Raw genomic sequence first — 22,900 nt, forward strand, 5'->3', positions numbered from 1 at the left:
ATGTAATAAAAATAAATTTCAGCCAACAAAACAAAAATTAAAAAATCAAAACAAAACAAAAGCGACAGAAATATTTGATTGTAATAAATCTTTTGTTCGCGCCCCGCAACGCTGCAACACCCAGCAAAAAAAAAAGGCAAAAAGCGGCAGCGAAACATTTCTTGTACAAATAACTAGATGTAGTGGCTCAGGTTCAAGACGGAGCACGTGATGAATGCGGAGCGGATTGGTGCCCGCGGAGCGTGGAGCTTGGAGCGTGGAGCTGCAACTGTGGAGGGGTTATTGCTCGCCAGGTGCTGTTGACTCTTTTCCAGCGGCACTGTGGCTGCAGATGTGGGTCACAACGAAGGCGACGAAGAAGTGGAGCGGAATCGCAGCCTCCGAGTGGGTGACATTAGGCAAGTGCAGGGCGTGTGTGTGGCAAGGTCGCCGGCCAGAGTGGCTGATTAAAAGCGGGGCAGCCGCGAATTAGCGGCAGTCTGCAAGAGAAAAACGAGCGGTGAGGCAACTGAGCCACAAAAGCCATGACGCTGCTGAAATGGCAAACGAGATGTTGCAAACGAGCAGACGTGCGCTTCGAGTACTAACGCCGTACTTGCGGCAAGGGGCCATAAAAATGATTAAAGGCGGCGCCGAGATTGCGTTGTCAACGCGCTTGTCCCGAATCTCTAATCTATATAAATGCCATTTTATCACTGACCAGACTCCACACTGCCCGTCAAAAACAAAAGACTTAGGCAGCGAACTCGTTTAGCCAAGTTATGAAAGCCTAATTGTTTCTTGTCGAATTCATTCGATTTCGCAGAGCGCTGAGATAAGTTTTCCATGCGTAGTTACATTTTTGAGATACTTTGGTATCATACAATACATTTCCTTTACCCGCAGTTTTTATGTAGTTACGTTTAATTATCCTACTTACCACCGTTAAACGATGTTCCTGCTTTCTAATGATAGTGCACGCCAGCGTTTGAAAATATAATTTTTTGTTTTTTCATGAAGGCTAAGGCTGAGTTTCTCGACTATCAGATACCCATGATGTAGCTAGAGGGAGTGCGAGGGGGAAATTTCAAAACTTCTTAGCCTTATGTAAGAAAATTGGCTCATAGCCATATGTAAGAAAATTGGGTAAAAAATAATAATATAAAAAAAGTTTAGAACATTGTAGGCAGAAAAGCTATGTGTAGTTTAGGAAAATAAATAAAAACACCAGAGAGAATGCTATAGTCGGGTTATCCGACTATCAGATACCGGTTACTCAGTTAGTGGAAGAGCGGAGCAGAAATTTTAACACTCATATTTTTTAGCGGTTTGTGGGCGTTTGAGTGGGCGTGGCAAAAAAGATTTTTGTCCAATCTACAGAAATGTACAACACTTCCTGAGATCTCGACGTTCATACGGACAGACGGACGGACAGACGGCGTGGCCAGATCGAAACGGCTATTGATACTTATATATACTTTATATGGTCGGAAACGCTTTCTTCAGCATGTTACATACTTTTCAACGAATCCAACATACCCTTTTTCTCTCCGAGTAACGGGTATAAATATATAGTGTTTTTTCTTGGAAAACCAACCATCTTAGATATAAAACACATCATAAAAAGATTATTGATTTTTAGCTATGTAGTGGCCTCTTGCCCAATGATCTATTTTAACGTGCGCTATCCACTTCTAATTTGTCCCTTACTTCACATGACATGTGATAAGCCCATGTAAGTTGTGCCTCCATGCCCCCATTTGGTGTACTTGCTGCATTTGCTGCCACGCCCCTTTAAGCAAACGTTGGCCACGCTCAAAGCCCAACGTTCAACGTGCAACGTTTCATACAGTGTTTGTTCGCTTTTGGATTGCTTGCCCCTTGTGGCTTCCCCCAGCCGTTCAGATGCAAACGACTTGATTGTCAAACATTGCTATTCATTTTTGCTCTGTTTTTATATTATTTTTCCTCTCTCAGCTGGGCTTACCTTCCTCCCCTCCCCATCCAACCGAAGATTTATGGCCGTGCTCCAAGACAATTGCAGTTTACGACTTCCTCGGAGTTCTGCGACTGATACGCTAAATGATCAATATTTGATGGGGGTATTTGTCATGTTTCCATCGCCAGTAGCTCGCAGGCCATTTAGCGCTTAAACGCTCAATTCCCGACCCCGCCATCCCATCCATGTTGAAATTTCTGTTATGCAGCAAAGACAATGCACAATTGTTGGAAGTGCCGGGCGCCAAGCGCAATTGTTTGCGAATAATTTTCATTTTCATATTTATTTTCACTTTTTGCTTTTTGCTTCTGCCCAACTAGCGACCACATCCACATGTATTTATTGGTGAGGCGTTTACTCGGGGGCATGGCTGCGTGGATATATATTTAATGAGCCGCAATTAGTTGAAAATCATCGGATTTTGCAACAATTAATTATATTGCGCAAGGCATCTGCTGGGAGAGTGTGAGATGTGAGTTGTGAGCGGTTTCGATTGAATTGGGTAATCACTGGACGCCTTCGTATGCAAATAATAATGATGATGAGCGAATCTTGGGCAACCACCGCAGCGGATCTGGACCTGCAGGTGTCACTGTGAGTAACCACTGGTTACTCAGTTGGAATGGCCAACCTGCAGTGTTTGCATCAGCACTTGTTCTTTGCAGAGAGCTTAGCCTGCAGACGCTAACTGGATTTGCAAATCCGATGGCCAAACATTTACGTGCAAACAAAGCGGCTGGAATGGCGGCTTTTTGTTGTCCTAAATTTCAAAATTTGCACCGGGGAAGTGAGTACGAGCACATTCGGAGTTGAATTTTACTGGAAACAGTGACATTCAAGACCAATGAGTTTAAATGTTTTTAACGTTGTTTGCGCAACGAAAGGAAAGAAATCTATCCAAATTAATACTTGATTAATGTAATTTGTTCCTTTTTTTTGCCCGATGTAGTGGAATATAGTGAAAGTATACCCTTAAAATACAATTCTAGGAAAATAAAAAAAAATTGGGTATTTACCTTTTTCAACGTTTATTTTTTATAACGGTTTATTTAAATCGTATAATTAGCTAACTTGACCACCTTGACTAAACAACGCCTTAAAGTATGCACTGAAAAGATTGATACTCCGAAATCAGAAGGAAAATATGAACATACTTTTTGGCATATTGGCAAAGCCAAGAATTTATTTAATTCCAATTGTAACCACCAGAAGCTTTGCAATAGCAAATAAAAATCAATAGGGCAATTGGTTTTATCCAACATAAATTGGCATTTATTTAATTTTAATTGGTTTCTGCTTGACTTGTATGACACTGAAACTGGAAACTGACAAATCTTTGTTCGCTGGTCGGACATGCAAAGTGCTCGAGTTTTGGGCGGGACTACCAATCCGTTCCACATGGAGCGGTTCGGAGTAGTAATGCCCGGGCATGCCGGCTGTTGTCAATTCAATACATTTAATATTTAATATAGTTAATATGTATATGTATGCTTTCGTAAATGTAATTAGTAATACACATATTTGTAGTATTCAATTTGGGGTTTACCGTATATGCCGCGCTTAATGGTTACGAATGTTTCCACTGGGGTATGGGGTATTTATTCTCTCTTAATTTCGTATAATATTCGTTCTGTTAAGAAGGAGCGAGTGATTAGTATAAATGCGTTTTAAACTGCCTGTCCACTTGGTTACAGAATTCAAATGTGTGCTGATCGTGCTTAGTTTTCCTCGATGTCGAGCCTGATGTGCGTTGAAGTTGAATGTCCTTTGTGTGTGAGTGTCTTATGTTTTTTGTCTGACCTTCTGGTCAATGTTTCTTGGGAGTTGAATTTTGATTAATGCGTTTTATGTAAAGTTAAGTAAAAAATTATTTGTATATGTTTGTATATGCATGTACGCTTATCGCTTAAATAATTACAAATATGAAGCGCCTTTTGATGAATGCAAAACGTGAATTTTCGCCATAATCCTTTTGACAATGAAGCAACTCAAAAAGCATCCGACTCGGACTCTACATATATATCAGCATGATTTATAGTATGAAAAATGGATTATGTTATATTATCGTACTTAGCTTAATTGGTTTCTTTTTCAAACCGCTTTGTTAAATATTTCGTTTTCTTTTTCTTTTTAATGCCAAAAGTTTTTGTTTTGATTTTGATTTGCCGAAAAGTTTATAAATTTTACGAGTGTAATTAAAATCGTGTTTATTCGTTACAATTGCTGAAATCCAACGTTCTTTTGACTCTAGAATATTGCTTGCTATTTTAATTACTTGAAAATTTGTAGGTGTATTTCTTTCATTTGCTTATTGATTAAATGCCATTGCCTTTACTATACACTACTTAATATTTGTAGTTCGTTTGCCATGAAAATTTGTAGTACACTCATATAGGTAAGCAATCTTATTTTTTCACAACACTACATTTATATATACGTACATATATATCTATATAAAACTGTTATAGTCTGGGTAAGAGTGAGTATTAGCTTGGATAGGTTAAGTGGGAACCGAAGCAGATTGAAATGAAATCATAAGCCTGATAAACCTGACTGTCTTCGTCTCCCATTGGTTAAATGCAGTTCGTGATGTGCTTAAGGGACGAGGATCAAAATCCAGTTCCGATCTCGTGGCAGTGCCCAGCTGAAACATCGTGGATTCACCCGAAAATGCCCTGCTATTCTACGTATTGAGCAAAATACTCGTACTGCATATTCTTCAGCTCCATTGCATCGGTTTCAGTCTGCAAAACTTGGATTGACCCGGTTTCGTTTTTCGCTTGCATTAGTCAGTCTTTGTAGTGTTGGTGGTATCTCCACGGATTTCTGGCCGCAATGGGCGGAACCCAAAAAGAATAATTAACCCAGAGCGAATGTAATGAATTTAAAAAAAGATCAAAATCATATATTTGGCAACTTATGAACTAATAACTTAAGATAAATCAAATGAAGTGAAATAAACAATTTCAGGTTCTCTTAAAGCTTTAAATGCGTATAACTCATGTTCAGAACGGTATATATCAGAATTGGTTTAATAAATCCTGCTTGAGTGAGTGTGTCTGTGTGGTTTTCTGGTGTCCCGTGGATCTTGTATAATACATTCATTTATTGTGGCTGCGATTTGTGCATTGAACAGTTTCGATTTGTTCGGTTGGAAGCGCATTTTTGAATTAAAAATAAATACGAACTTAGATAGGACAATCACTTGTCTGTAAATAAAGAATTACCGACTCACAAAGCTCTGCAAATTAACAATCATCACAAGTCAACGCAAAACGCAAACAAAACTCCAAATGTGCGCTGTCCATACGAATTACAAAATGCATAGGAAGAAATCATACTATCGCATATGTTACGACTAAATATATATATTAATTAGATGAGTTAATATTATGACTTTGACTTAGGCTAGGCAAAGGATGATTTTTCCGCTCCTGGCATAGATGGCAAAAGTGTACACAAACAGATTTCGAATCATCTCTTACACACAAGAATCCATTTCAGTTGCTGTTGCTCCAATATTTCGGTAGACACCGCTTAAAACTAAAGTACATTATTGAAAATTAGTTCAAATACGTAATGTTTTCTGTTTTTTCGGGCTGTGCTTGCACCATCGATTGAATAACTTTAGTAATTTCCTTTAGTACTTCCTGCACACTCTTATGGTAGTTATTTATATGAACGTACTTATATACTTTATGTATGTTTGGTTTGCTGCTTGCATAGACAATATAAATATGTTTCTTGAAACTTGCATTCCTTCGTTATAATTACTTGAAGTAGTTGAATATTTTACGTGTATATGCGGTATATAACTCCTTCTCTCTCCTAGTGTTCTGATGATCTGACTGTGTGTCTCTGTGTCCTGTGTCTCTGAGTGTCATTCAACTCCCACGCACTTCATGCAGCTAAAACACTAAGCTAAAATGCCACGCCCACCGCCGCAGGAGGCGCTTACAAATTACACTGCCATAGTATCGTAGGCTGTGAATCCTGCGCCATTTGCTTGTTGGAGTTGGAGTTGTTTTGGGCCGGTTTCGTTTCTGCACGGGAAGAGATGTATCTGATTAGTCGGGAACTTTGGAATCGGGACTTGGATTATGTTTATGATGCAACCAAAGCATTGCAAGAGACGAGACAGGATCTTTCGGGTGTTTTTCAAGATTTCTAAGTATCTAAGTATCCCCAACCAGATCCAATCTCGCCCCATTGGCCGTGTCTTTATGTTCTGTTCGTGGGTTAACATGGTTTACTTCTGGTTCTTTTTTTTTTTTTTGTGGCAAGCTGAGGCCAAGCGCAAAGCTGCAATAAAGTGTTAAAACGAGTATTTATGGGAACACTTCGCGATAGACAAATATGGTGTAGGTCTGCTTATTGTATGGAGTAGTTTATCAAAAGGTTTCAACACATTCAACTGTGATTTGCTGTCGAACCAAAAACCAAACAAAAATATATTAAAGACAAAACCAATGTAAAAACTAAAATACGAACAAGAACTGAAGACGTGTTATACATAGATACATCAATGTGAGTACTGGATGCACTTTAGGTTAGTATATTAGTATTGATGGGTGCTTGGACATGCAGGACATTCGTGGCTAGTCACATTTGTTAGGTTCCTTATTCAAGACTTACAACTGTCGTCGACTAGTGTCAGCGATCATAACCATTCGGAATTAGGAAAGGGGGTAAATGAAGATGGGGAAAGTTATTTAGTTTTAGCGATTAACGACTGGGCTACTGCATCAGAAGTATAACTCTGTGCAATCGCTTTAACATCTGGTTAATTACGTGTGGGGGTAGTAAATATGTATAGTCAGGCCCATTGGTCTGGTCTTACCTTTCTATCAGTTTACGCATTTCTTCGGTGGTGCGCTGATCTTTCGGTTGTGGAGATCGCTTCACTGCTGCGAGTTCAGCATTTGTGGATCGGAATATTTGCAAAAGAAATAGGTTTTTGTTGCCCGAACCGATAGAGTGGGGTATGTATAAATTTAATAGGGTTCCATAAAAGAAAGTAGAAAGAAAAATTCGGAATGGAAATAAAATTTTAAAAATATAACCAGCTTAGATCTAAAAACACAGTGAGTAGGCGTCCCATCGGAATTGGGCAACTTCGTGCAGGTACTTTCTTATTACTTATTTGGACCCTCAAAAGGTCATCCCATGCAGATTTCTGGTGACAATTCATGTTAAAACATAAAACATTTAAGTGCAAACGATGTGCTCTATGAAGTGAAATGATATGTGTGTAATATAATTGGATAAAAATAAAAAAATACCAAAACCAAAGTTAAATCGTAATAACTTAAAACTGTTACACTCAAAACACTGACGTTTTTTAATAAAATGTAGCAAAACACAGCATGAATATTTACGAATGAAGGAGATAACAAAAAATCTCTGATAAATGCGAGAACGTTTCGATGGTAATGGTAATGATGGTCTTACAATGATCGATGCACATATCTTATGATATAGTTACAGTTGATCATGAGCAACAGAGGCGAGGGGTTCGTGAGAGATCGAAGTATGAGAGGTGATCGGAATTCTCGAATAATGATCATGATAATCACACAAACTAACTCAACTTCGGCTATGATCACTCACCCTCGTTGGAGTCTTCTGATTTATATTTACACAAAATTTCGGATAGAATTAAAAAAGATGGCGAATCGATATTGTTAAGATTAGACCGAGCTCTCAAATATATCACGGGCTTGTTAGATTGTAACAATATTCTTTCATCCGAAATAAACTTATGTTCCCGACTTACCTCCGTAGTTTCCGCGTGGTCCGTGGTCACGATCGCACTCTGCCTCTGAGATCTCATTACTCTCCTTGGAGTCGTTAAATGAGGAGTTGCTCATGTCGTGGTTGCGTGGAGGTGGTGGTGGAGGTTCGGGTGATCCATTGCCAGGATTGCGAGCAGAGCCTGTGGATCAAGTTATAAGTTAACCAAGTCTTACATCTTTAAAGGTTCTAAACTGACCGATGCTGCGACGTCCCATGGATCCTCGGGAACCGTAGTGATCATAGGGCTGTCCATAGGGTCCTCCGTACTGCGAGCCGTACTGGTCCTCCTCGGGGGCGCAGTTGGCGGGATCGTCGTATTCGGGTCCGGGTCCGGAGTACAGGCTGCCGCCTTGCGAGTTGACGCGGGTGTATCGTCGCTACAGGACCAACAAAATAATGAATCAGACATTCTCCAAATCTGCAATTGATTGCTACTCACATATTGGTCCTCTTCGGCACAGTTGGCGGGATCATCGTATTCAGGAGCTGGCGTGTAGATCGAGGACTGTCCGCCCTGGCTGTTCTTGCGCTGGTATCGATTGGCCCGAGGCATCGACTGCGATCCGGAGCGGGAGTGCACGTGTCCTGGATGTCCTGGTGGGAGCATAGTGCCCGCGTGTCCGGGAACTGGGCCTGTGTGTCCGTTCTGGTGGGGGAAGGTCTGGAAGTTCATGGCCTTGGTGGGGTCCATTTCCTCGCGGAATCCGAGCAGGTGGAACGTGGCATAGGGGCAGATTTCATCTTCCATGCCTTGCGGGAGAAGGATTCGATTAGCACGTGTGTACACTCAGAGAATTCATGTGTGTTGTTTAAGTGGATTTGGTTTAGAGTGTTTAGTATGCTGCGATGATACCTGGTACCCGTTCCTTTTCCCTTACCATTTTATTACTTACTAGTTTGTTAGCTTGATTTAGCTGGATGCAACCAGTTGTTAGACTTTATGTTAGAGCGGATAAACATAAAAATGGGTACATTGCAGGAGTGATCGATGTTACAGCATAAATCAAAATACTGAAAAAAGTTAGTCCATAACAACTGAAGTGCAACAAAAGTCAGATGAGCATATATAGACTAGCTGACCCAGAATATAATTCATCCGTAAGTCGATCAGCACCATTAAAAAGATGGGTTAGCGAGTTGGGTTAGTGGGGTTATTTATGGGGGATTAAGAAACATAAATCCGTAGAAGAGAGCGGCTGCTCATCTCCACTCCGCCTACCTGGATGCCTATAATGGCACTCGACATTGCCATGGGCGTGGCCATAGTGGTTGCCGTGCATCGGCACTGGAGGGGCCTTCAGCTCCTCGTAGAGGTTGGGATTTCGGCGAGGGTCCCAGGTCGAGTGGTTGGACCGCATACCACCGCGGCCTGGACATGTCGTAGAGTGGTATTGTGTGGTTCGGGTTGAGGTGTTCGAGTGTGGTGTTTTTCAATTTCCAATTTCGTACAACATCAATGATAAGTCAATAGAAATCATAATCAAATTGAAGCAACCGAGGAGGTGCGGGATTTGGAGTTGGTTCATAGGGAGCAAGAGGTTTAAACGATAAGTACATATACTTGGATTTAATCAAGGCTGGGAATCCCAGCCCAATGAAAAAAAATGTTTCTAAATTAACAACAACATTTAATAACACGGCTCTTTTCATGCCAGGACTGATGGGGACATTGGAAGGAACTGAACAGGAAGCGGCTTAAAAAGCAACACTAAGAATTTTTCGGGTCCGGAAAAGCTTGAGTGTATGTGGGTAGAGATCTAGAGATACCCTCAGTATGTATGAATGCAAGGCAACGCAAAATACTTTTCGTTTATGATTTTCGTTCGCAAAGTAAATGGAAGAAAGAACTAAGCCCCATCCATGCCCAGGAATCCGGGGACCCAGGAGTCCGGGGATCCGACATGGGATGGCGGCATTAATAAATGTTGCATTGGAAATTTAGATGCTTACTTATGACTGTACCTCGCTTAATCCGGTCGCAGGTGTTGTAGTTGGATCCGGGAACGGGGGGCAGCTTCCGATTGGGCGGGGCGATGTAGCCGAGCTCGTCCCGCAGGTCAGGACGACGCTTGTCCAGGGTGGCGCCGGGTCCCATTGTCTGATTGTAAACTACATCGTCTAGAATTAATATATGATATCGCCGACTCAATATTGAAACACTGAAGATGCTTTTCCTTCATCATATGCTGCTCGCATTCAATCAACTCGCATACTTTACTTCTGTTTTCGATCTCGACTTATTCCGTCACTCGTTACTGGTTTTACAATTAATTTTGGATTGACTTTTTGTAGTTCTTTGGTTTTGGTTTTGGTGCGGCATGTCAACACACTAATTGTGCTATTTGGTAGCTCAAAAATACAAGTTTACAAGTTACGATTGCGAAAAAAGATTCCAAAATAGGTTACGTGAAGTGTTTAGGTTATTTGTTTTTAATTTCAAAATATACCAACTGGTCAACGAATACGGTTACGATTGTTAATAATGACATGAGATGAGCGATGAACATAATTTTGGATTTACTCGACTTTTCATTGTCATCGATCAAGGATCTCGATGGTGATTTCAAAAAGCATCTTAGTTTTGGTTGTTCATAAGGGGAAATACGGAAAGTATTCGGAACACAAAATAGATAGATTTGAGTTGTCTTGTTTTGTGGAGGATATGGTTGTAGATATATATATATATATATGTATATATAGAGTAGTATTTGATTGTGAAGTTGCTCAGTTCATAAGCAAAACGTATGTACAAACAACAGGGCTAGTATAGATATATCGCTTACTGGTTATTCTAATATTGCATATAAATAGAGTCCTCCACAGATCCAATAACAACTGCTCATAAATAAATTTGCAACTTGGTCTGCAAACTGATCTATTCCTCAGAAGTTATCGGGTGCTTCAGTACAACTTTCAAGTCATATTTGGCAATTGAAAAACCAATTGATTTTAATGACGATGAAATATCGATGATGGTTTTCGTATGTACACACAGATATGGACACTAATTAAATATATTATATTGATATATATTATATTATTTGATTGTTTGGTATATTTTCAGTTTCTTTGTCTGTCTGTTGGTATATTTTTGGAGTGAGAACTTTTTTGTATCTTTCTGTGCGTGTATCTTGGTTTGATATCATTTAAGTTAAGAAATATAAGTAAATCATGCAAAGCCAAACTACACATTGAAATATCTTTAACATTTAATAATTTGATATCAAAGGTTTACCATTCGACCATTTGGGCTTTATGAGTGACGGCTAGATTTATCGACATGTTGGCTAAATTGTTTCAATAATAATCAACTCAAAATTAGTTAATTGGATGCAACTAATCGTTTAGTCTTAATATCTCTCATAGTCTCAGATCTCTTGGAGAACGAAAAATTATGTTTGAATGTAAATGATATGTTATAAGAATAATAAGAATTAGTAAAGTAAATGGGGCTGCAGTGTATGCCCTTTCAACATTTAGCCAACATGAAACAAAACAGAAATAAGATATCGATCTAGGCTCTACAGTAAGCTAAAAATGGATTAGGATTCAAGAAAAGGGGTGGGTTCGCTTGTGTGGATTCCTCGGGGAGAACCTACAGTACACATCCTTTTGTCCGCCGCGCATGTCATCCGCTCTCCTCCGGGAGAGTGCCACGCACACCACGCAGATGCCCACAGCCACCACGACGACGGTGGCGATCAGAGGCACCATGAAGTTGAGATCGAGCCACTCGGGCATCCAGGCGGGCAGGCGGATGCGGGTGTGCACGTTGCCGTGGCTGGATCCGTCGTCCAGGGGCGCGATGGTGCCTTTCGGGGTTGACGGGATTGACGGGGCATACAAACCAAATTCGCACATGCAATAGTTGGGTCATGGACAACAGCAATATGGGGATATGGGCAGGCAGTACAGGCAATATGGTATTTTGATATTTTGGGTATTCGTAACATAAGCGCAAGTGTAGGGTGTTGCAGTTTCGTGGTGTTCAAGTAGAGAGAAGTAGAGAGAAACCGAAAAGGAACGAAATTCTTAATTAGTGATTAGCATAGATACCTTTGTGGTGATTGCCCTTGCTACGCAGTATACAAATAACAATTATCGCTATGATTATGACGAGCAGAGCCGCCACGACGGGCACAACTAAGTTTAGGTTCGAAAGGATAATGCGGATCGTGTCCTCGGCGCTTAACTCGGGTAAATCTCGCGAGGGTGCGATAGTGCCTGCAACAACAATACAACAACCAAAGGGTGGTTTTGGTTTTGGTTTTGGTCAGTGGGTGGGAACAGACAGTGGGTGGTGGGGCGGATAGAGGCAGAGACATATACAGATACACAGAGTGCGTGTGAGTGTGTGTTTGAGAGAGAGAGAGAGAAAGAGGAGGATCGGTTTCAACCTTCGACCTCTGCTGGCACATTGACCTTTGCACCGCGCACAACTCGTAAGCACTCAACACACATACATATACAAATACAGACTGTGGCAGGCGAAAAGTTCAAAGGTTAACAACTTGTCGATATTGAGTCGTTTTCGTTATTCATATGAGAGAAAAGTAAGAGTATTAAGAGAATTAAATAGTATTGGTTTTCGGTTATTTTACATGGCGCAGAACTTAAGCACGCATCAAAATGTGAGTAAGTTGATATGAGAACTAGTTAAACTATTGAAAAATTGTATATCGAATTTGTATAAAAAGAGTTTATTTTACTTTTTTTAAATACGTTTAAATGCAATTTGTTTGTGATTCGCTTAGAGCTAGTTAATAAGGTATGTTGTTAGATCGCTAAGACTGCACGAAACGAATGGAATTGCATTCCAGAAGGAGAAACATATCCTTCAAATAAACCAACTAACTTAGATGGAACTCAACTGTAACTTGACATAACTGACATAACTGAAACGAATCGAATCGAAATGGCAAAAACCAAAAGAAAATGTCTGCGTGTGACTGTAGTGATAAGTGATAAGTCGAACCATAAGTAAAAGTTTAAGAAATTATCTCTCTCAGCTCGGACTCCCTGGCCAGGACTCCCATGGAACAGGATTGAGATACTTTGGTTGTTGTGATTGTGATTGTCATGTTATGGTGGCTCTGCTCGATTCTTCGGGTTGAGTTTCACACTTGCTTTGTCTTTTCCAAGCTTCTGTTAAATGAGCACTTTGATATTTTCAATCAAATAAAAAGCAAATCAAGTTAGCTTAAATGATAAAAGTGTCGTTTTTGGTGATTGAATTATTTCTGTGACCAGTTGTGGGCGGAAATATCTAGCTCAGGCAGTTAATGACCCTTGCAAACATCTTTTTTGCGGGAAGTTGCATCTATTGGAGTTCTGTACATTCAATAGATTCGGAAATGGTTAAGCGGGTATAACAACATCCATTTAATATGCGTAATGACGACAGCTATTTGGGCTCCATCGGTTTTGACATTGTTTATTTTACAAATGCTCTTTCACAGACTGGGCACAGAAATACAAAAAAAATAAAGAAAATCATAAAGAACTATTATAAATCATTCATATTCATTCTGTGATCTAGAGCACTACAAGGCTTGGGTCTAGTAAAAATTATAGTAAAATTAAAATCGTGACTGGTGAGTTAGTTAACTATTCAGGTTTGTACATATGCATATATGTATGTTGCAATAGCTTTTCACTGGGATTGTTTATAAGAACGGAAAAAACAAATTGCATTTACATACGTAAGAAAAATCAGTATTATTTTACACTATTCGGGTGCTTCTGCGCTCAGAGTTCTGGCAGTTAAAAATATAAATAAGTAACTATATAAAAAAATTATGGTACATTGATGAACTAAAACAACTATATCGACAAGCTTTGTTGGGCAACGAAAAATAACAACAATAGAATTTTATATACTGTGCAATTTGTTCACATTGAAAAGCAAGAAAATTATAATTTGCTCATATTTTTTAAAAATACGTCATAACTTTTCTTGATTGGTAAAGACAAAAGAAACTGAAGAAATGTTTTGTACAACATTGTAAAGCTTGGTGCTTCTCATCTTGTTATTTGTATATGGACAGTGTTTTCGGGGTCTCGATCCCAAAAACCCACTCTTCAGGCATCCAGTGCCAGTAAATGGACTTTTTGGAAGACCTCGGAGCGGTATTTTGAGCATCAGAACCCGAAGCTGTCAACGTAGAGTACTCAATGTACAATAGCAATGTGGGAATCAATTGGAAATCGGAGAACAGATCATAAATACCTCCGGTAACGGTCAAGGTGGCAAAGTCGTACTCGGCCACAGTGAAGCCAGCCGAGTTGTGGGCAGTGATGCGGAGATTGTACCAGGTGGCGGGTTCCAGGTCCAAGACTACGTAGTTGTTGTCGGGCTTAACGTTGTTCGAAATTTGGTTCCACTCAATTTGATCACTGCAGAGGTATACAATCTTAGATCGCGTTCTATTAGTGTGTTATTATGTGTGCTATCTACCGCTTCTTGCTCTCCACCACAAAGTGCGACATGGGGCATCCTCCATCTTTCCAGGCCTTGAAGTGCAGGGACACGGAGTTCGATGACACCTCAATGAAGCGAGGTTTCTCGGGCAGCTTGGGCTTCTGTCCCTTGGTTCGGGTGTTCAAAATGTCAGACGCTTCGCCGGCTCCAATGCTATACAGGTTTTTTTGATTAGTTTTATATCATAATAGGTATTCAAAAACATTAAACACTCACTTATTAAATCCTGTGGCATAGACCTGATAGCGGGAGCCGCACAGGAGTCCCTCGATATTGTGCTTCTGTGAGTCCACCGACACTTCTGATGTTTCCCATTCTCCGAATTCTAAGAGTGGGGATTAAAATTTAAGTATAAGCATCGAACTAATATGAATTCCACTTTATATTCAAACAGATCCACCCACCTGGCTTGTAGTGCAGGGTGTATCCATGCAGAGGAGCAGTGTCTCCCTCATGGGGCTTCAGCTTGACAGTCAGGGCATCAGTGGTGGTTGCCGAGAGGGTGACGTGGGGCGATTGAGGTGGTGCCAGAACGATGAGCTTGTGCGTGATGGAGTCCTTTGCAATCGAGTTCTCAGCGTGGCAGGAGTAATCTCCGGCATCCTGGCGATTCACCGACTTTATCAGCAGGGATCCGTCGGGGAGGAGGCGCATGCGATCATTGGCACTGAATTCGACGCCCTTGATCTTCCAGGTGATCTCGGGTTGGGGTGCTCCAACGGCCAGGCAGGGCATCTTGGCGTCCTCCTTGAAGGTGGCAGTAAAGGTGTCGTCGAACGAGGCGATCTTGGCGGGCACCTGGTCGCTGGGCATGGCCACTATGCTCTTGGACTGCTGTCCTTCTCCAATGGTGGTGCTGGCTGTCACCCAGAACTCGTAGGGCTTGTTCTTCTCCAGTTCGGTGGCCTCGAAACTCATCTGGTAGTGGGGAACCTTCTGGGTCTTTGTCTCTGTTTCAGCGCCTTCGGCCTTGGAGTATACGGTGTACTGGGTGATAATGCCGTTGGGCTGTGCTGGTGGGCGCCAGGATACCAAGATAGCGGCGTTACCCATAACAAGAGCCTTCACGTCAGTAGGTGCTTCGGGAACTGTTAAAGCAAAGATGTTAGAAATTGTCTTTTTTATGGTATATATGGATATGGTTATGAATCACCATCGGGTTCGGTTTGGCAGTGAATGGGAACGCTTCGGACGCCGTCGCCTCCGGCTGTTGTGGCTAGGACCTGCATTGTGTAGTTGGTGTACTTCTTTAGGCCATGGAGAACGGTATCAGAGGATGCAGTCTTCTTATAATGCCGCTTGGTCTCATCTAAATTGGTTTGGAAAGCACAGACAAATAATCATATAAGTATTATCTTCTGATTTTATTATTATTATTCTATTTAATTATTTACAATCTCTGTCAATGCAGTTTTGGTAGTTCCCATTTTTGACTTGAATCTACTTACCATACCACTCGTCACTGGGGGCATAGACAACCTTATAGGTCTTGATCACTCCGTTGGCGGATTCCAGAGGTGGGCTCACCCATCCGACGCGGATGGTCTGCGAGGTCAAGGTTGTGCAGGCGGTGTCACTGGGTGGCTGGCTGGGAGTTCCCTCGGCTGTGAACTGCTTCTCCTCCTCGCTCAGTGGGCCCGCTCCGATCTTGTTGAAAGCCTGGATCACCACGGAGTACTGGGTGTACACGCGCAGGTTCTGCAGTTCCAGGTTGTGCTCCTTGCCCTCCTCGGTGATGAAGTTGATCGTCTCGAAAACATACGACGAGTTTGTGTTGGACAGCTTGTAGCCGACGTAGTAGCCCAGGATCTCTCCGTTCCACTCGGTGCGTGGTGGTGGCTTCCAGGTTACGCGCATGGTGGTCTGGTTCACGGGTTCCACCTTGATGTTCTGGGGCTTGCCGGAGGGCGCTTCTTCGGCTGTGATGATGGTCACCGCTTCGGAGGATTGCGATGTGCCGATGGCGTTCTCGGCCACGATGCGAATGTTGTAGGTGGTGGCGGGGCTAAGCTTTTGCACTTGGGCTTCTGTGGTGTGTCCGGGCACAATGACGCGATCGATTTCGCTCCAGGAGGCACGGGAACGCTTGAACTCAATGATGTACCGGTCCAGAGGGGAGTTGCCATCGTAGGGTTGGGCCCAGCTCAGCTGCACGGAACGTCCGGACTTGTCGAGCACCTTCAAGGCATAGGGCATCTCTGGAACCTCCTGGACTATCATATTTATGCTTGCGTCGTCGGAACCGAAGGCATTAGTGGCGACACAGGTGAACAGGGCGGAGTCGGACCTCTCGGTGCGCTTGATCGATAGACTGGACATCACTCCGGTGGAAAGGATCTCCTCGCGAATGGTGTAGCGGTTGTCGTTCTTGGGGTCCAGTCTCATGTTGTTCATGTTCCACAAGATGCCAATGGGCTTCTCGCCCTTCGCCTCGCACTGCAGTACGGCGGGTTCTCCTCGGCGAGCGGTCTGGTTGCGCAGTTTCTCCGTGAACTCTGGTGGGGCCTGAACGCTGATCATGATCACTGCCGAGAGGCCGGAGCCTATGCCATTGATAGCCTCGCACAGGTAGTAGCCCTCGTTGGTCTTTTGGATATTGTCCACATGCAGAGTGCCCTCTTCCACGCGGATGTTGTCGCTCTTCTTCAGATCCTTGTACTCTCCGGGTGTGTCGCCTGGAAAGGAACTCGTTTTCGTGATGCTTTCAAGGTATACGACTGATTTTTACGTACCAACTGCTTTCTTCCATGTAACCTGGGGCTTGGGGAAGCCATCAGCCTTGCACTCCACCTTGGCATCGGAACCCTGGGCGAAGGCCTTATCGGTGGGCTCGAGGATCCATCTGGGAGGTACTGTTGGCCGAGTTTGATGACGCGATTGGGAAAAGAAAACACGTTAGTTGGGCTGTGGTGGTTCCTAGCATAAGTCGTTGCATGCAATATGGTCAAGAGTATCGGCGGAAACGGAAGGACGGACATAGTTTCAAGCAAAGTGAAATGATTTTTGAAGCACTACAAAATTCTTGTTTAATTCAACAACAGCGTGGTAAAAGTTTTAGAAAATATAATTCAATATCATTTCAGTTTTCTTGAAAAAGTGTGGAAATATAATATGCTCTTCTATTCAATGCAAAAGTTTAAGTGTTGATTGAACATTGTCTTATGATACACAATAAAATATTTCCACACGATCGCTTACACACGAGGTTAACTTAAAAGGCCAAACTACAACGGAAACATTAGCACAAATAACCAAGATGATAATAGGACAAATGAAAGTGGGGGATTAATGAAACATATGATATACCAAACTAAAAGTAAACATTTAATGCAATCAGTGCAAAACGAAGTCCTTGTAAAGGTTTTCCACTGTCATTTTGTGTTTCCTTGCCGAAGGACTTCGCTTTGTGTCTTATGGTCTAGGTAAATAATGATTAACAAACGAAGAATACTTAATGCAGGATGGGATTAGGATGTGGGTTATTTTTCAGCTGGACAGATACGTTTACGTTTGTGGAAGCGCAAAGAGTCAGTCTCGTTTGGTGGAGGACTGGGTTCCATAGTTACGATTATGTTTATTTTTAGTTAAGTAGACAATTAGAAGCGATTGGGATAATAGATTTAGCTGTTGAGCCCTGTGAACTTGTATTTTACATAGAAACCATAACCCTCTATGAGTCATTCGAAATTGAAGGCCGTGAGTCGTAACTCTGAGTTATTCTCCGGAAAAGTGCTAAGTGTAGTGCTGTGTGTGTGGGTGTGGCTGTGCATGTATGCGTGCAGGGTCAGATCTGAGCTGTTTTGACTTTTAGGGATAAGATTCGAGTAAGCTAGTACACAGTGGGTCCTAGGTTAGATCTAGGCTAACTTTGCCCGATGTTGCTGGGTTTACTGATGGAGTTGATTGCGGAGATTTAACTTCACATATGTACACAAACTATATATAGACTATATAGACCTCGATCGACTTGGTTCAACTTGGTCTTTGGCCTACGGATGCGGAATATTTAATAATTCAGAGAAGTCGAGAAAAACTGGATTAGCTGCAGCAAGAGAAGTCGAAAGTAAGGTGGAATTCGGAATATTCGGAATATCTGATTACCGCCCATTTACCATTCACAGTTAGCTTGGTCCGGCGTTCTGCCACGCCCACCTGGTTGAGCGCCCGGCAACTGTAGTTCCCCGCATGCCCCTCCCCCGCCCTGTTGATCAGCAGCAGGCTGGTGTGTTCGCCCACTGTGGCCTGCGTGACGTCATCGTTGCCGTCATCGTGCACCTGCCGCCCATCTAGCCACCACTCGAACAGAATGGGCGTGGCCCCCCGGCTGGCAATACAGGTGAGTTGCACGTAATCGCCGACATCGCAAACGGAAGCGGAAAGCAGCAGCGAAGAGAGCACAGGTGGTTCTTGGGATATTGGGATATTTTGTGGGTACAGAAAGGATCGCCATTATTTAGATGTCAGGTCATAAAGTAAGTCATTCATGGATGATGATGAGTCAGTGAGTGTTCAGTCCCCATAGATGGAAAGCCATTCTTTAAAACGAATGATTAGATTTCGAAGTGATTTGATTATGATATGATTCGATCTCTGCAGTGTGCCACTATAATAATGAAAAGAATCTCCTTAATTATCCCAAATATAAGATGATGGTCCTTAAGTGTTGTAAGTGGTAAATGTTTAAAAAAACCTAGTCCTCTGTTTAGCAACCTTTGTTCTCTGTGTAACTAACTTCAAAACTACCACGCCTTACATTGACTTGAATTTTGATTTTTTTTTTTGGGGTGGACTCTAAGGAGAATAACTTTGTACAAACAGAAAAGACACAACTAAAGGCTATATACACAACGGAGTACCCTTCACTTTCAGGATGGACCAGCGACTTGCCGCTCCCGCCGCGTTGCTGGCTACGCAAGTGTAGTTGCCGGAGTCACCAATGGTGGTCTGGCGCAGCGATAGGATCAGGGTGTATTCGTCGATCTTGTGGTAGATGGAACGCAGCAGGGGCTGGCCATCCTTCAGCCAGTAGATGTCGATGGGCAGGTCGCCGGAGGAGACCATGCACATGACCCGGACCGCCTGGCCGCCATTCACCCCGTTGGCATTGAAGTGGAACTGATCGACCTGGGGCAGCTCTGGGACCGGGTGATAAAAAGAAAGCCGTGCAAGGGATCAACACACTGTACAGCAAAGGAATTTCAGATGGGTGTACAAGTCGTATGAGAAGCCCCCAACTCCAGTTGTATAATACAGATAATACAGGTTCGTGCTTATGCAGTACCAACACCAGACAAGAAGGTACAGACGGAGAGTGGGGATTTGCAGATGCCTTGCTCCTACTCTAGGAGTCTAGGAGTCTATTCTAGACTAAGACGCCACCCCAAGCTAGCGATTCCATAGAAGTAATTCGAACAAACCCTTGACGCTCAGGTGGGTCTCTGCCGTGGTCTCGCCCGCCCGGTTGGCGCCCTTGCAGGTGTAGTTGCCCGTGTGGTCACCACCCACGCTCTCGATGTTCAGCGAGCTGCTGCGCCGGCCGTGCATCAGGATGGTGACCCCGGCCAAGTCTCCGGCGGGCTCGTTGTTGTAGTACCAGGTAATGTTGAAGGGTGCGTCGCCGTGCACCACCGCGCAGGTCAACTGGTAGTAGTCGCCCACGTATAGGGGCGAATTCACCGGCAGGGGAGCCAGTTTGGGGGGCACTGCGTTAAGGGATTCCACCAAAAAATGTAGAAATAAAAGTTAAACATAAAATATAATTCGTTTGACCCAGGGTGATCTCATTCCCATTAAAATAGACGCGTTCTTCATTAAAACTTTCTTTCTTTTAAAATTGATTCTGGCTTTAGAGCAAATAATTCTAGTTTCTACTCTCTTGTATCTGGTCAGAACAGTTCAGTGCAGTCTGGGTGTCATACATGCAAGCTTTCAGTGTGAATGTGCGTCAGGCCATTCCTAAGAGAAGTGAGGTCTAAGAGGTCAGAGGTCAGAGGTCAGAGGTTAGACCAAAGAGGTCTAAGAGAAGTAAGTCAGGAGAGCAGCAGAGACAGACGGTCATGCAGCGACGCTGGGTTAGTACTCGGCCACAAAGAAACTACTCGACAGACCCAATCCCGTAGAATTTCTAACCGTAGACGTTCAACGGCGTGGTGAACTGCTGATGGCCCGCCAAATTGCGGGCGTGGCAGGTGAAATTGCCCGCATGGGAGGCCTCCACGGCCTCGATGGTGAGCACACTTCCACGACGACCCACGCGGGCCGTGGTGATTCCCAGGTCCTCCGAGATGGACTGACCATCCAGCGTCCAGTTGATGTTCATGGGCAGATCTCCGCCAGGAACGGAGCAGTGGAGTGTCAGGTACTGACCCACCTGGGCGGGGCCCTCCTCGAAGGCAAAGGGTATGATGCGCGGCAGAACTGTATGTGCATTTACGTTTCGGTGATGTGATGTGGTGTGATGGTAAAACAAAAGGTGCATAAAATTAAAACACAACCGCATCAACGTAAGCTTCTCTTAAGTCTAAGACTATGGAATGTGGACCTATCACACGCAGCTGAGTGCTGTAGGTGGCACGGCCGGCGGCGTTTTCCCCGTGGCAGCTGTAGTTGCCCGCATGACGATCGGCCACGCTTTCGATGGTCAGAACACTACTGCGACGACCCATCTTCGCTATGATGATGTCCTGGTCATCGTCATTGAAGAGCGGCTGGTTGTTAAACGTCCAACGGATATTGAGGGGCAAGTCGCCCTCCGTCAACGTGCACTGGTACGTTATATACTGGCCCAGATGGGTTGGCTGCGAGCCGGTGGCAAAGGGCGTGATTTGAGGCAAAACTTGCGGGATACACAAAACAAAAGCAGTCAACTAAACGAACAATCGAAACGAAGGACCAAAAATGAAGACAACTAAGGTGATCTCTATCTACAGTATATGCATATGGAATCCATAGATTTGTATCTCTATCCCACCGTTGACAATGAGCGCTGCAGTGTACTCCACCATTTGGGCTTTGTTCCTTGCACGGCACGTATAGTTTCCCGCATTGTTGCCATTCACCGAATCAATGGTCAGCACATTGACCTTCTTGCCGATTTTGGACGTGGTGACCCCGTGATACTCGTTGATGGCATAGTCATTGAACAACCAGGTTATGTCCACGGGTTGATCGCCCTTCGAAATGGTGCACTGAACGGTTACCGAGTCCCCGAAATTGGCTGGCTCCTCGCCGAAAAAAAAGGGACTGATATGGGGAGGTACTTGGAAAGAGGTGAGCAATCAAAGGGTATAGTACATCTATAGATTATGTTCAGACATCTTTGCAGATCCCCAGTTGAAAACCTTAGAACTAAGCTACAAAAGCCAAGACACAAAAGCCAAAGCAAACATGCAATCTGTATATGCGTACTGTGTGTAGGAAAAACAGGAGTGGGTATACAAAATGGAAACTAACTAAACCAGAATGACACTGAAGTGCTGTACAGAAGCTCTGACTTCGCAAGGAAGTACCATTAACTGTCAGCTGGGCGGTGTAGACAGCCGATGCCCACAGATTCCTGGCCTTGCAGGTGTAGTTGCCCACGTGGCGGGCACTCACGGCATCGATCATCAGCACACTTAGGCGCTTGCCCATCTTGGAGGTGGATATGCCCGAGTAGTGGTTGATGGGGTAGTCGTTAAACATCCACTCGATGTCGAGCGGCAGGTCACCGGAACTGACCAGGCAGTTAACGGAAACCGAATCCTCAAAATTCGCCGCCACTTCGCCAAAGTCAAAGTGTGCAATTTTGGGGGCAACTAGTGACACATAGATGGGGAAAGCAACAATAAGCTTGGGGTCTCAAAACAAAACTACGAAATAAAAACAATAATCAATATTACAGGTGGGTGGGAAAGTCTCTTCATGAGTACCATTAACTACGAGTTCAGAGGTGTAGTTGACGGCTGCCGCGTGGTTCTTTGCCCGACAACTATACTTTCCCGCATGCCTCGCCTGCACACTATCGATGCTCAGCATGCTGTTCCTCTTGCCACCCTTGACTACGTTTATGCCGGAGTAGGAGCTAATTCCGTAGTCGTTGAAGAACCACTCGATATCAATGGGCAAATCGCCGGAGGAGATTAGACAAGTCACAGAAACGGAATCCTCAACATTAGTGGGCTCGTCTCCGAAGTCAAAGGGCGTGATTTTTGGAGGAACTTTGGAGTAAAGGTGTTTTTTAATGAAAATTAAATGAACATAAAAATATACCTAGCACTAAGAACGAATTTAAGATAATTTTAGGTGTACCATTAACTATTAATTCGGTGGTATAATTCACGGCAGCAGCGTGGTTCTTAGCACGACAACTATACTTTCCGGCATGACGAGCTTGGACACTATCAATACTTAGCACGCTGTTTCTTTTTCCACCTTTAACTACATTTATGCCAGAGTACGAACTAATTCCGTAGTCGTTAAAGAACCACTCCATGTCGATGGGTAAGTCACCATTGGAAATGAGACACATAACCGAAACGGAGTCCTCCACGTTCGTCGGAGCGTCGCCGAAGTCGAAGGGCGTAATTTTGGGTGGAACTTGATTCGGTTTTCATTGGAGGAAATAAACGATAAGTTTAAATGAAAGTACACTACGGATTTTTATA

The 22,900-nt window shown here is 43.3% G+C and overlaps 1 protein-coding gene across 50 annotated transcripts in view; it reads right to left on the bottom strand.

Moving 5' to 3' along the window:
- Window positions 1–4,857: 4,857 nt before the first annotated feature.
- Window positions 4,858–22,900, bottom strand: part of LOC6528407 (Down syndrome cell adhesion molecule-like protein Dscam2) — a 61,264-nt gene continuing 43,221 nt past the window's right edge. For 17 of the 50 annotated variants that reach the window (XM_039371550.2, XM_039371549.2, XM_039371546.2 and 14 more), the window contains exons 10-26: window positions 16,988–17,107; window positions 15,704–16,930; window positions 15,409–15,564; window positions 14,660–15,343; window positions 14,472–14,580; window positions 14,232–14,408; window positions 14,004–14,170; window positions 11,374–11,586; window positions 9,725–9,892; window positions 8,994–9,143; window positions 8,214–8,524; window positions 7,971–8,151; window positions 7,755–7,913; window positions 7,589–7,603; window positions 6,819–6,885; window positions 6,614–6,625; window positions 4,858–6,021 (exon numbers count right to left, since the gene is read on the bottom strand). In XM_039371550.2, coding sequence (XP_039227484.1) covers window positions 5,940–6,021; window positions 6,614–6,625; window positions 6,819–6,885; window positions 7,589–7,603; window positions 7,755–7,913; window positions 7,971–8,151; window positions 8,214–8,524; window positions 8,994–9,143; window positions 9,725–9,892; window positions 11,374–11,586; window positions 14,004–14,170; window positions 14,232–14,408; window positions 14,472–14,580; window positions 14,660–15,343; window positions 15,409–15,564; window positions 15,704–16,930; window positions 16,988–17,107 — 3,998 coding nt within the window. In that variant the 3' untranslated portion in view covers window positions 4,858–5,939. Of the gene's footprint in view, window positions 6,022–6,613; window positions 6,626–6,818; window positions 6,886–7,588; window positions 7,604–7,754; window positions 7,914–7,970; window positions 8,152–8,213; window positions 8,525–8,993; window positions 9,144–9,724; window positions 9,893–11,373; window positions 11,587–11,830; window positions 11,999–14,003; window positions 14,171–14,231; window positions 14,409–14,471; window positions 14,581–14,659; window positions 15,344–15,408; window positions 15,565–15,703; window positions 16,931–16,987; window positions 17,108–19,111; window positions 19,391–19,672; window positions 19,958–20,384; window positions 20,673–20,796; window positions 21,091–22,165; window positions 22,454–22,544; window positions 22,833–22,900 lie in introns of all 50 variants that reach the window. The other 33 variants (XM_039371571.2, XM_015198896.3, XM_039371575.2 and 30 more) reach the window with 15 other exon arrangements.

This window comes from Drosophila yakuba, chromosome 2L, assembly GCF_016746365.2.
Source record: "Drosophila yakuba strain Tai18E2 chromosome 2L, Prin_Dyak_Tai18E2_2.1, whole genome shotgun sequence".
Taxonomy (NCBI): domain Eukaryota; kingdom Metazoa; phylum Arthropoda; class Insecta; order Diptera; family Drosophilidae; genus Drosophila; species Drosophila yakuba.